Below are 13,939 nucleotides of genomic sequence, written 5' to 3'. Positions count from 1 at the left end.
ACATTACATACTGTACAGCACCTGTCAAATGTTGGACATGCCTACTCATTTCTTATTGTTACTATTTTCTCATGAAAGCTATGAAATAACACAAGTGAAAGAATGAGGAGTATGGTGTGGACACATCAAAACCATATTTATAAAAGTACTTTTAAATTGAAAAAAAAAAAAAATTGATTTTTGAAATTGATATATTTTGTGTTCTTTAAAATAGTCACCCTTTTGACTAGATTACAGCTCTACCCACTCATACTTAAAATGTATGTTTTCGAATTTAACACTGCCCCCTTAAATTCTTTGGCCAGTTCATGAATAATTGATTAGATTTTATATGATTTATATGAGATGCTTTTTAAACAATATTGAAGGAGTTCCCATGTTTTGTTGCTGTTTTTATGTAGAAATGCAGAAATTCACACACACATGCACAACTTATATTTGTCTACAAAGCTGATTTCAAGGATTTAAGCGCAAACCTTTAGAGTAAAAGATTTTAAGATCATGAGAAACATAAATTCCGTCAAGTGTGTCCAAACTTTTGACTGGCACTGGTTATTCACCAACTGGTCTACTGTACCTGTTCTCTTATTTGCTGTCCAAACAACAACAGTCTGTTCATCTCCTGAATGTTCAGTCATTACGAGCTAACAGTGCGTTTTTGTTTGAAGCTTATTCATTGCACTTCTTTGTCTTATTGAAAGTCATCTTGAAATCAAAATGAACCGACTGTGCAATAGGACATGATTAAAAGTATCGATTTTCCAATGTACTGCACTTTTCCTTTTGGTTCTTAAATCACAAGATCGATCTTTTACAACCCTCTATAATGCCAGTAAATCACTTGCATGTGCGACCAAATTTCGTGCCATGCGACTGAAAATAGTTGTGATCAGTGTTAGGTGTAATGCATTACTAATTAATTAGTGACTGTAATTTAATAACTTTTTTATTGAAGAAATTAAAGGGATTCGATAAAAATCGAAATTTAACGTCTAATGTTAAAATCTATGTTTTCTAATTTAACGCTGCCCCCTTAAATTCTTTGGCCAGTTCATTAATAATTTATTCGATATTATATGATTTATTTGAATGAATTAAAAGAACCGTTTCATGTCTATCCATGTATTTTTGATCTGATCGACGTTGATAAGTGTTTTAGAAAGTAATTAGTAATGCAATTACATTTCAGACACAGTAATTAGAACAGTAATCTAATTACACTGTAGAAGATGCCATTAGTAGTTAGTAATTAATTACTTTTTTCTAGAGTAACTTAGCTTTGATTAGCCACTGGCTGGATAACTTTCAGATTTCACTCACCAGTGATTGAGTAGTATAGTGGCAAAGAAGTTTAGCAACGAGATCCATTCAATGCCTGTTTGGATTAAGAGTTTGGTTTGAATCGGTCTGTCTCCAAAGGCGAGATCCAAGCGATTCATTCGGCATTAAATAATGTCTCCTTTAATATCCTTTCTGTTCTTTAAAGTTGGTTGTTTATTAAAAACAACAAAAAAGGAAACAATACAATAAACATAAGAATAAGGACACAATATAGAAAAGATTTAATTATAATCATAGCACGAAAGAATCCGTGCATGTCCACTCTGATTATTTTTTACATTTGGAAGATGCTTTGATCCAAAGCAACCTACCGTGCATTCAGGGTTTACATTTTTTATCACTTTTGTGTGTTCCATGGGAATCAAACCCATGATCTTGGCATTGCTAGTACCATGTTCTACCAGCTGAGCTACAGGAACCCATTAATATGCGCTCACTGGCTGATGCCTGTAGTCTTAAAGAGACAGTACCGATTTAGAATATATTCTACATATCAATGTAAATACCTGCAAATAATACACATTTTGCATGTAAATAATAAACATGTAATAGTAATAATAAACATGTAATAGTAATAATATATATATATATATATATATATATATATATATATATATATATATATATATATATATATATATATATATATATATATTTCAAGACATTTATCAATTTAATACTCTGAATTTGAACATTTGTCAAAAGTTAAAATGTGACCAATGTGATAACAAACTAGTTATACCTTGTTACTTTAAATTAACATTTTCAAATTGTACCTAGAGGAGTTAAAATCGTAGAAGGTAGTTTGTACAATAGCATTATAGTAATAGAGAGAGAGAATTTCTTTCATATGTAAGAAATATGGACAATCCGAAATGTTATACTGAAATATTAATATATAAATACTGTAAAGCATGCATTGTATACAATCCTTTTCTCTCTAGATCTAAGAAATGAAGAAACAATTAGTTGATCCTGATAATTAGAAACAGATCTCTTGGGTCTAGGTACTTTGCGTTAAAGCTGTAAAGTTGTATGGAGGAGTGGTGGTAGAGTAGTGGGCTAAAGCACATAACTGTTAATCAGAAGGTCATAGGTTCGATCCCCACAGCCACCACCATTGTGTCCTTGAGCAAGGCACTTAACTCCAGGATGCTCTGGGGGGATTGTCCCTGTAATAAGGGCTCTGTAAGTCACTTTGGATAAAAGTGTCTGCCAAATGCATAAATGTAAATGTAAAGCATGTTTCCATATTTGGCTTCTCTGGTTATCTATGGTAGAACAACATCACGTAAGCTTCTCCTCTCAGCTGATTGGACCCTTACCCTCTAGACCATAAGCAATCCATTTCTCATCCAACAGCAATAACAGCAGGCTGATAAAAACAAAAGAGCTTTCTAAATTAAAACCGTGTGGTTGCTGTGACTTCACATCAAGCCCTTGAGGCGATATGCATGTGTACTGATTAAAGTTCAGTTGGATCATGTAAAATCATCAAGACAGCCCTGGTTCATTTTACCTTAAATGGATTCACTGTGTTAGCAATGTTGACTTTGATGGTTGGATTTTTTGACAATAGTTGTATGTAGACTTGCTGTGATGCTATATTTTCAGAATGCTAAGCAAGATTACATAATGCATTCTTGAACAACTTTTTCTAGCCTTGTGAATGCAATTGTTGCTGCTCAGATTAGTTAATTGGCCATTTAGCAGATGATTTTCAAGAAGTTCAAGGACAGTCCCCCAGAAGTAAACTTGAGTGAAGAATATTTTGATATTGATATTTATTGTCCTGTTGAACCATTCAGCTCCTGTCCTCTATTTCTTTTTAATAGCTCGGCAGACTTAAAAGGATAGTTCACCTAAAAATGAAAATCTAAGATGTGTATGACTTTATTTCCTCTGCAGAACACAAACAGAGATTTTTAGAAGAATATCTCAGCTCTGTAGGTCAGTTCAGTGCAAGTGTGTGGTGGCCAGGTCTTTGAAGCTCCAAAAAGCAGATCAAGTCAGCACAAACATAATCCATCAAACTCCAGTGGTTAAATCAATGTCTTCTGAAGTGATCCAGAAGGTTTTGGGAGAGAACAGACCGAAATGTTACCTACAGAGCTGAGATATTCTTCTAAAAATCTTTATTTGTGTTCTGCAGAAGAAAGAAAGTCATTCACATCTGGGATGGCATGAGGGTGAGTAAATGATGAGAGAATATTCATTTTGGGGTGAACTATCCCTTTAAGCAAAACTCTAGATTGGTCTCCATTTAATCTCATTGGTGTCTAGGTGAAGCAACTAATATTATTTAATCATTTGTGTTTTTTTGTCTTTCCTATGGTTCCGGCTGATTACCCAATGTGAGTGTTTGTTTGTGCAGGGTCAGGCTGGAGGGCAGAGATCAGGCCTGCTGATCACCCTGTGGCTGACTTTGACTTTGATGTGGTGGTGGGAGCTGATGGGAGACGTAACTCTTTAGAAGGTAAGAATGTCCTTACATGACTCATGACCATGCATTTGCAGACATTATGCTCTGTCACCAATGTAAATAAAAAAAAATTGCTGCTTTCGATGTTCAGGTGAAGTAAAGTTTGCATTCTGTATGCCATACTAAATTACATATATTATGTGCACTAAAATAAAAAAAAACCCCACATGTAACCCGCACTGTTTACACAGTCAGTAAGAGGCTATAATAATCCTTGCTCTATGATTACAAGCAAACTGCTGTAGTGGTAACTAAAATTGGACAACCTAAAATATGATAGTGATCCATGTGAAATGTTATTGAAAATAGTACATCATATGGTTTTCACCAATGTCTAAAATTTATTTTCTCTTTAATACTGTATGTAACATTTGACATATTGAAACTACCTTTTCTGAAGAAAATGTAAGTGGTACTTTTCTGTGCAAAAATAGGGTGTTTTTGATGGTTGCTAGGGTGTTGGTATATGGTTGCTAGGGCATTGCTTGGATATTCTGGGTGGTTGCTAGCTAGGAGTGGTGGTGGTGTAGTGGGCTAATGCACATAACTGTTAATCAGAAGGTCGCTGGTTCGATCCCCACAGCCACCACCATTGTGTCTTTGAGCAAGGCACTTAACTCCAGGTTGCTCCAGGGGATTGTCCCTGTAATAAGTGCACTGTAAGTCGCTTTGGATAAAAGCATCTGCCAAATGCATAAATGTAAATGTAAGACACCTCCAAGTCTCTATAATAGTTTGGTACCTAAATATGGCTAGTGTTCCTTCTTCAGTGTTAATCTATAGGAATTGTTCACCCGTTTTATCATTCACCAGGCAAAAATCGTAAGTCTAGTCGATTAAAAAAAGTTGTAGCACACCTCTCACAAACAGTGCAGGACATAAAATGTTTACCATTTGTTATTAAGTAATAGTAAAGTTCAGTAATAGCAATGCTTGCCTTTGTTAGCACCAAACATCTTCACATAAAATCCGAGCCCACTCGCTGTCATGCTCTTTGTATCCGTAAAACAACCTCAGCGACTCTTCAAATTTGGCCGGCGTTCTTGACTGATGCCCCTAAAATGGATTTGTTTCATCCAAGAAAGTTCTGCTGTGCAAAGCGATATGACATGACGTCACCCGCCGCCCACCGTTACAAATGAGATCAGCGAATCAGCATGTGCTCTTGAAGAGCTCTCAGGGTTTTTTATCACATTTTAGCTTATGATGTGTGTCTGTTGGACTTTGTTTTCCATTTTTAACCATCTTTTCAATTCTATCAGGAAGACTCGCAGACTTAAGTGAAATTTCAGATGACATTTATTTGATGAATATAAAACAGAAATGTAATGTCTCTCTTTGGCGTCTCTCGGTCTGGCCGTCCAAAGAAGTTGTACTCAGAACCGTCGGAACCGTCATATCCTGCCGAAGATAGGAGGCAGGGGTGAGGAGCCTACCCCCATGCAGGACGGGACTCAACTGGTGGTGGTGGTGTGGTGGAGGTTGCCGTGTTAGCACACTGAAACAGCAATGTGATAGATTGTGAGCAGACTTATAAAGCAACGGCTTACATGTGATTGGTTGGGAATTACCCAGCTAATGGTGCGATGATGTATAGCTGCTAGTCTTCCCGCTAGAACTTCGCTGCGCTTACATTGATCCCTAAATCAGAAAAAAACGCTTGCCCCTCCTTAATGTGGGATGTTAGCTCACTGCCCAATTATGAGTAACCTTAGGGGGGGAAAAAATGCTTTTTGAGCTTGTTTTGGACATTAAGTGAGGTAGTTCGGGGTGTCTTGGGAAAGTTAAATTTATCCCAGTGTGGATTTGGAGAGTAGTTATGAAGCATTCTGGCCCAAAATCAGATCTGTTCGTAGGGGCCCTCTATAGAGCCTCGTGTAATTTTCTTTTTAGGAAGAGAGACTAGAGCGAGTCTTTCTCCTCCCCATTCCATCCTGCGAGATAATGAAGGCACAGTCCTTCAAACAGTGTATCGATCAAAGTTAACATACTGAACAGCTGTTGAAATGGACATTTGTATCCTATTTGTTACAGCATGTTCTAATCAGGCATGATGACAAAGTGACAAGCATTAAAACTCTCTTCCATGTTAAACGTCATTCACAGCAAATAAATAGCTGGAAGTTGCAGAGTCTGTGCTGTTGGTTGCCAGTTGGCACTTTTAATTGACCACTGTATCCAACTGTATCAGGCGGCAGATCACTATCTGCACTCATATTGGTAGTTGCTGCATCACATTGCTGCTCATTAGCATAAAAGTTAAAGAACACTGACCATGCAAGACAAAAAACTGACCAGAAATCATCAATTCTCATTGAAAATCAATAGCATCAGTTTGCTTTATCGCTGCAAATCACTGTCAAAGTGAGCGCCCCTGAGTTTTTGTCCTTACCAACTGCAACAAACGTTTTTGTGAGGGATTTTATCAGCCTCTTGCTTTCTATTTTCATCCAGTCTCGCTGGGTAGCCCCACCCACAGTGGAATCTCATTGTTCCAAACTCCCACACCACATACAGTATCTCAACCTAGTCTCATAGAATGAACGTTACAACAGTATAACAACATTTTTGCAATCTAAGTTTTATGTGCCGAGTTCTACGTTTTGCCGCAGTTCCCTGGTGAAATTAACACTAGAGGCGCTACTACTACTGTATTCACTTTATCACAAATCACGAGTACAACTGCAGATTATGACTTTATAAAAACGTTTTTTGCTCACACACTGCTATGTTATGATATTGAAACACATTTACTCTAGTGTATCATTTAAAAAATGGTTTTAACACAGACCTACATTTACACACTTATTCATACGTGACTAACTTCCGCAGTAGCTCACCTGATAGAGTGTTGGACTTTGGACTTGAGGACGATGGTGCGTCCATTATTGTCTCTTTCTTAACTAATTAATTGAAGGCAAGTATATACTATTACTATTGCTCATATTACTTTACTCAGCATTACTTTACTTAGCAATCAGACTAAGGATTTAAATCCCTTAGACTAACATTGAAGAAGGGACCCAAGCAATATCTATATCATAGATGAGTTTTGTTTTTTACTTGGGCCATTGAGCAGCCACCCAAACACCCTAGCAACTGCCTAGCGATGCTTAAGGAACCACCAAGAACATGCTTAAAAAACGACTCGGCAACAACATAGTAACATTTTCAATGGAAAATATCAAATCTAGTTTCTTTTGTTTCCTCACACTTTTTCTGTCTTAGGGTTCAGGAGGAAGGAATTCCGTGGCAAACTGGCCATTGCCATAACGGCAAACTTCATCAACAGGAACACCACAGCTGAGGTAAAGGTTGAGGAGATAAGTGGAGTCGCCTTCATCTTCAATCAGAAATTCTTTCAAGATCTCAAACAGGAGACTGGTGAGAAAAATGAACCATAATTTAGCCATCACAAAATGATGCATCGCAGCATAACACAAATACCTCTCAACCTAACTTTCCTTAAAAGAAATAGGCCTACTTTGTACTTTAAACTCTTTGTGGCATTCCACCCCCAATTTTCTATTAGTGTGTCAGTGTTACCTGCTTTTACAAAGGACCATAAATATACTGTTGTCAGTCCATTTTAAGAGTGATAGATACAGTTATCTCTTCACACAGAGATTTGAATTATGGAATTTGCCATCTTTACTTTAGTATTCATGGCTATTGTGAGAACAGAAAATGGGCTTGACTGAAATTCAGTTGTCAATCCCAAACTCTGTGTGAAAGTAGCCTATGTTAAAGGTGTACTCAGTCATTTTTTCTCATTTAAAAAGTTTTACTGCCAAAGAAATGAAAATACATTTTAAAACATATGTATAAAAGCATAAAATCATTTGCAAATGACATGCGATGAAGACTCATATCAGTAACCACATGAAAGCTAATTCATTCTTCATGGAGAGGGTCCCCTCATGGGGGCAGCCATGTTAGGATCACATGACCAGCTGGATACTTCTCTCTTAATCTCAGTAACTGCCCTGCTGTTGGACATTTTCACTCAATGATTAAATTAATCATGGCTGACTGTGAATAGTGAATATCTACAATGGCATCAGTAACTAAAAACTGTTGTGTTTTAATGAAGATGCATCCAGACCACTAGGGGTCAGTGTAAGTCCAAGATCACATATTCAAAAAATTACTGAGTGCACCTTTAAAGACATGATTATATTATGCGTGAGAATCAATCTTTTGAAGAGTATGTTTTTGTCTCTTGCCCAGGCATTGATCTAGAGAATATTGTGTACTACAAAGACAACACACACTACTTTGTCATGACGGCTAAAAAGCAGAGTCTGTTGGACAAGGGTGTCATCGTTCATGTGAGTTTGTTGGTGTTGAGTGAACTCTGCTTCAGCTTTCTGTAAGATGGAGTGATGATCACCAGACGTACAAAAACACCACAACGAAAGCTTAAGCAAGCTCAAGAGCACATCTCTTGCTCGCTCATAAACACACACACACACACACACACTCAACGCAAATGCTCTCAAGGACTTTTAGTACTTGGGCCTCATCATTGACGCACATTAGTGCTGGCACTGTCTGTACTGATCTAAATTATCGAGTGAGTCAAGTGTGTTTTAACTGAGCATGTGAGTGACTTTGTTCACTAAAATCCCATTTCAGATGGTGGCCAGCTTCGCAAAATGATGTCTCCAAATCTTTCATCAAGCCAGTGCTTTTCACATTGTCGGAAGGCACATGTTCCTGGTCTAATTGTGTATTTGTCAGTGCATGTTTTTCCCAAAAATTGAATGTTTTATTTTTTGGGGTTTTCTTTTCGTCTGTTGTCATTGAGGCCATTCCGGCTAATGTTAAAGGGATAGCTCACCTAAAAATGAAAAATCTCTAATTTACTCACCCTCATGCCATCCCAGATGTGTATGACTTTCTTTCTTCTGCAGAACACAAACAGAGATTTTTAGAAGAAAAGCTCAGCTCTAAAGGTCCATACAATGTAAGTAAAAGGGTGGCCAGGCCTTTGAAGCTCTAAAAATGAGATAAAGTCAGCATTAATATAATCCATAAGACTCCAGTGTTTTAATCAATATCGTCTGAAGTGATCCAGTTGGTTTTGGGTGAGAACAGACCAAAATGTAACTCCTTTTTTCACTGTACATCTTGCCATTGCAGTCTCTGGGCATGATCATGAATTCAAGCTTGATTACACTTCCTAGTGCTTGACGCTTGCGCAGAGTGCTAGATGGCGCTAAGAAATTTAATCGAGCTTAAAATCACGATCACTAAGGAGACTGCTTTCAAGATGTACAGTGAAAAAGGAGTTACATTTTGGTCTGTTCTCACCTAAAACCGACTGGATTACTTAAGAAGACATTGATTAAACCACTGGAGTCTTATGGATTACCTTTATGCTGACTTTATCTCCTTTGGCACGTCAAAGGCCTGGTCACCATCCACTTGCATTGTATGGACCTACAGAGCTGAGATATTCTTCTAAAAATCTTCATTTGTGTTCTGCAGAAGACAAAAAGTCATACTCATCTTAAATGGCATGAGTGTGAGTAAATGATGAGAGAATTAAATTTTTTGTGTGAACTATCCCTTTAAATGTTAACCAATAGCCAAATAGCTATTTCAACATTGTTTCAGGGTTCTGTTGTAGCAATGGACCCTTTCTAAAATTCTTTCCAATACTTAATGCATTAAATAGTTTTTATAAAGTCATTTTGTAACATTTCAGCATTAATAGCAAATAATGATAGATTTGAAAAAGAAACCTCACCATTGGCACACACTGAGATGCTAGAGCGTGAACGTCAACATTTTAAAGGTTTCATGACACTAACACATCATGCAAATTATATAAAGAATATCCCAGCAGTATGCTCGCACAGCCCTTGTGACGGCCCTTTTTCAGTTTGAAGTACTTCCAATTTTGGAAGTAAAATGGTTTAAATGTTGATCTTGAAGCAACGGAAGTTAGCTATGAAAAATAAGGCAGATGCTATTTGCACCCTGGTGCAAATTTATGATATATGCTATTTACACCCCAGAGCAAATAGAGCATATTATGTGCACACAGCCCTGGTGCATATAGTGTCAGATACTATTTTCACCCATATTTAAATACTAACACACAGTATATGGGCATCACTGCAGCGTGTTTGTTTATTTAGAGTCCCACAGATACACTACATTAACCCCCACCCCTAAACTTAACCTTAACCTTACCTTAGAAAAAATAACCTTGGTTTTACCGTGGTATTTTATTGTTTATTTACAGCAACAACAAAATTATCCATAGTTACTATATTACCACTGTAATACTGTAGTAACTCCATGGTTAATTACATTAAAATTATGTTTTCTGCCAAAAACATGGTTACTACAATATTACTATAGTATTGCAGACTCGAACAGGGGTCGTTAAGACCACACTACACATTCACACCGTCTTTACACCCCAAGCCACTGCAGCAACATTTATAGTTTGTCTAGTTTGTCGGATATTTCTGTGGTTCCACCAAACTTTTGAGGTGCAAATTGTCACTCTGGAAAAATAATCAGCTATCATAACTCACATTACGGTCAGCAGACATTATTTCGGTTTTATTGTGTGTGCACTAGGATTATATCGACACTGAAGCACTGCTGAACAATGAGAACGTGAACCAAGAGGCTTTGTTGTCATATGCTCAAGAGGCTGCCGACTACGCCACCCACTACCAGCTGCCCACACTGGACTATGCCATGAACCACTGCGGTCAGTCTGATGTGGCCATGTTCGATTTCACAAGTATGCATGCGTCAGAGAATGCCGCTCTGGTCAGAGAGAGGTTTGGTCATAATTTACTGGTGGCATTAGTGGGAGACAGCCTTTTAGAGGTGAGAAGATTACGCCATGGTGCAACTATACTTAAATAATCATCTTCCGTGTGCTTATGTAGATTTATAATTATTATGTTTGATATTGATGACTTGTGATTGTGGTTTTCTCTGCAGCCCTTCTGGCCAATGGGAACAGGCTGTGCCCGTGGCTTTCTGGCTGCTTTTGACACAGCTTGGATGGTGAAAAGTTGGGCACAGGGTGGAAGTCCACTCGAGGTACTGGCGGAGAGGTCAGTAAAGGTCAAAACACACGTTATCAGACTTTAAAGACAATAGTCTTTAAAGGATTAGTTCTCCAAAAGTGAACATTCTGTCATTTATTCACCCACATTTGCTACAAACCCATATAATGAAAGTCAATGGGGATGTGTGAGGTCAAACTCCAAAAATGCCCCCCCAAAAATAGTATCAATAAAGTATCGTACAAGTGTTCAATATAACTTGTGTGCTAAATACACAAGCGCAAATGGGATTTGAGGGCTAAGGCAGAGGGCAATATTTTCAATGAATAACAACTTAAATTTAGCTTTGTTCCTCACACATAGTTGTTGTATGCTTCAAAACACTGTGGATATTGCATTTGAGTCATAGTGGGAACTTTATAGTGCTGTTTTGTCACTTTTGGAGCTTAAAGGAATAGTTCACATAAAAATGAAAAAATGTGTTCATCGTTTTCTCACCCTCATGCCATCCCAGATGTGTATGACTTTCTTTCTTTAACAGAACACAAATACTTGTAGAAGACAATCCTCAGCTCTGTAGATCCATACAATGCAAGTGAATGGTGTTCTCATCCACAATCAATTGGATCATATCTGTAGGCATGATTTAAACCACTGGAGTTATATTAATTACTTTTATGCTGCTTTTATATGCTTTTTGGAGCTTCAAAGTTTTGGTCACCATTCACTTGCATTGTATGGACCTGCAGAGCTGAAATATTCTTTCTAAAAATCTTCATTTGTGTTCTGCAGAATAAATTAAGTCAATGAGGAGAGAACTGTCCTTTTTGGGTGAACTATTCCTTTAAAAACTCTCATCCCTATTCACTGTCATTGTTTGGAAAAGAACACCTGGCACATTCTGATAAATCACTCTGTTTGTGTTCCACGGAATAAATAAAATAATATTGTTTTGTAACAAGATTGTCTTATTTTGTTTTCTATTTTTTCTGTTCTCTGTAGAGAGAGCCTGTACCGATTGCTACCTCAGACAACACCTGAAAACATTGGCAAAAACTTTGATTTGTACACCATAGATCCAGGAACACGCTATCCAAACCTTAACTCTAACTGTGTGAGGCCACACCAGGTGAGATGACATCACTATTTTTGCACAATAAGCTATCATTAAAGCAAAAAGCATGAGAGTGTATGCGTGACATTCATTATACCATGCTTAAAGGGTGTGTTGTTTGTAACAATGTTTAACAGATTGACTAAAAGCTGCTTAACCCTGGCAACGGTTTGTTTATTTTGACTGTGATAACATTCACAATAAGCAAATGGCGATACAAATCACAATAAACATCCACTAAGTAATATTGTCTTTTAGACTTACCATAGGATGTTTATTGTTGCCAAGCAACTTGGCATATTAAAGGAAATAATTCACCCAAAAATGAAAATTCTCTCATCATTTACTCACCCTCATTCTTCTGCAGAACACAAATGAAGATTTTTAGAAGAATATTTCAGCTCTGTTGGTCCACACAATGCAAGTGAATGGTGACCAAAACTTTGAAGCTCAAAAAGCACATAAAGGCAGCATAAAAGTAATTAATATGACTCTAGTGGTTTAATTCATGTCTTCAGAAGTGATATGATAGGTGTGGGCAGAAGCTGCGTTATCATTTAGCGATTCATTTGAAACATTGACGGAAAATTAAAAATGCCGACTGGCATTTTGACAGATAAAAAAGCAAGTCAGTTTTGACTTTATTGTCTCTCTCACACAAACTCCCGTTGCGTGCATGTGTGTATGTTTTAAGATGTATATTAACAGGCCATCACAATTAACACCTTGTAGTGTGCGTCTATTTTCACCGTACTTTTTTTTCACCTTACTTACTATTTCATTACTTTAGGGTGTTACTGTATGATCAGTCACTTTATTATTATAAGCACAAAAAAAAGTATTGTAACATAATGAAATTGTGAAAAAGTGGCACACCGTTTCAGCCAATTACTTGCATTTAATCCAAGTCCAAATATTAGCCTACATTTAGAGCAGAATTGCCATTTATATAGAGGAGTAACTGCATTAGAGCTTCAGAGATGTGTGTGCTTCTCATCTGTGACTTTATTGTTATAGGCTATCAAGTACATTGAAAAAGTTATGTGAGCCTGTGCATTTTCCGATTGGACGTTTATTTCATTTAAATGCCGCACGTACTGGTAAAGTTTAAAAATGTTTTTTTAGCGCAGCGGTTGATTGACAAGTAGCTACTTTCACCAAATAATTCACCAAAACTTGCACTTGGGGAGTCAATATCATTAAGCCTATCCACTGTCATTTATATGTCATTATAATGGATGCTACGCCCCTGAATGTAGTACTTTTACTAAAATTAAAACAAGCATGATGGATCAAAATAGACCGTGATGGAAATTTTACAACTCAGTCTGTCAGTGTCGGATAAATGTTTTTTTTTTTGCCCAACCTTTGTGTGTGGGTGAGAAAGAGATCAATATTTAAGTCCGTGTTTATTATAAATCTCCCCTTTCACTTTCACTTCCACATTCTTTTTTTGTTTTTTGCTGATTCACATTCTTTGTGCATATGGCCACCTACTGGTCATGAATGGTCAAAAGTGGAGATTTATAGTAAAAAAGGACTTACATATTTAACTGTTTGTCACCCACACCTATCATATCTCTTCAGAAGACATGGATTTAAACACTGGAGTCATATGGATCACTTTTATGCTGCCTTTATGTAATTTTGTGAGCTTCAAAGTTCTGGCCACCATTAACTTGCACTGTATGGACCAACAGTCCTGAGATATTCTTCAAAAAATCTTCATTAGTGTTCTGCAGAAGAAAGAAAGTCATACACATCTGGGATGACTTGAAGGTGAGTAAATGATGAGAGAATTTTCATTTTGGGGTGAAATATTCCTTAATTTGTGGTCACAGGTGTGCCTATATCTCCAATCTTTGCTCATAATGGCAAAACATGGCTCATCCAAACAGACTTTAGAAACTCAAGCTTTTCATTTTATAAAATTATACAGTCTCTGTAATTTATTTAGCT

At 37.1% G+C, this 13,939-nt stretch overlaps 1 protein-coding gene across 3 annotated transcripts in view; it reads left to right on the top strand.

Moving 5' to 3' along the window:
• Positions 1–13,939, top strand: part of LOC127654119 (F-actin-monooxygenase mical2b-like) — a 77,853-nt gene that overhangs the window by 31,063 nt on the left and 32,851 nt on the right. For all 3 annotated transcript variants that reach the window (XM_052141252.1, XM_052141169.1, XM_052141333.1), the window contains exons 5-10: positions 3,716–3,817; positions 7,052–7,207; positions 8,054–8,154; positions 10,424–10,681; positions 10,799–10,914; positions 11,869–11,995. In XM_052141252.1, coding sequence (XP_051997212.1) covers positions 3,716–3,817; positions 7,052–7,207; positions 8,054–8,154; positions 10,424–10,681; positions 10,799–10,914; positions 11,869–11,995 — 860 coding nt within the window. The remainder of the gene's footprint in view (positions 1–3,715; positions 3,818–7,051; positions 7,208–8,053; positions 8,155–10,423; positions 10,682–10,798; positions 10,915–11,868; positions 11,996–13,939) is intronic.

This window comes from Xyrauchen texanus, chromosome 1 (assembly GCF_025860055.1).
Source record: "Xyrauchen texanus isolate HMW12.3.18 chromosome 1, RBS_HiC_50CHRs, whole genome shotgun sequence".
In the NCBI taxonomy this organism is placed as follows: Eukaryota; Metazoa; Chordata; class Actinopteri; order Cypriniformes; family Catostomidae; genus Xyrauchen; species Xyrauchen texanus.
The sequence above is the reverse complement of the archived record's forward strand: the minus strand, read 5'-3'. Positions and strand labels throughout refer to the sequence as shown.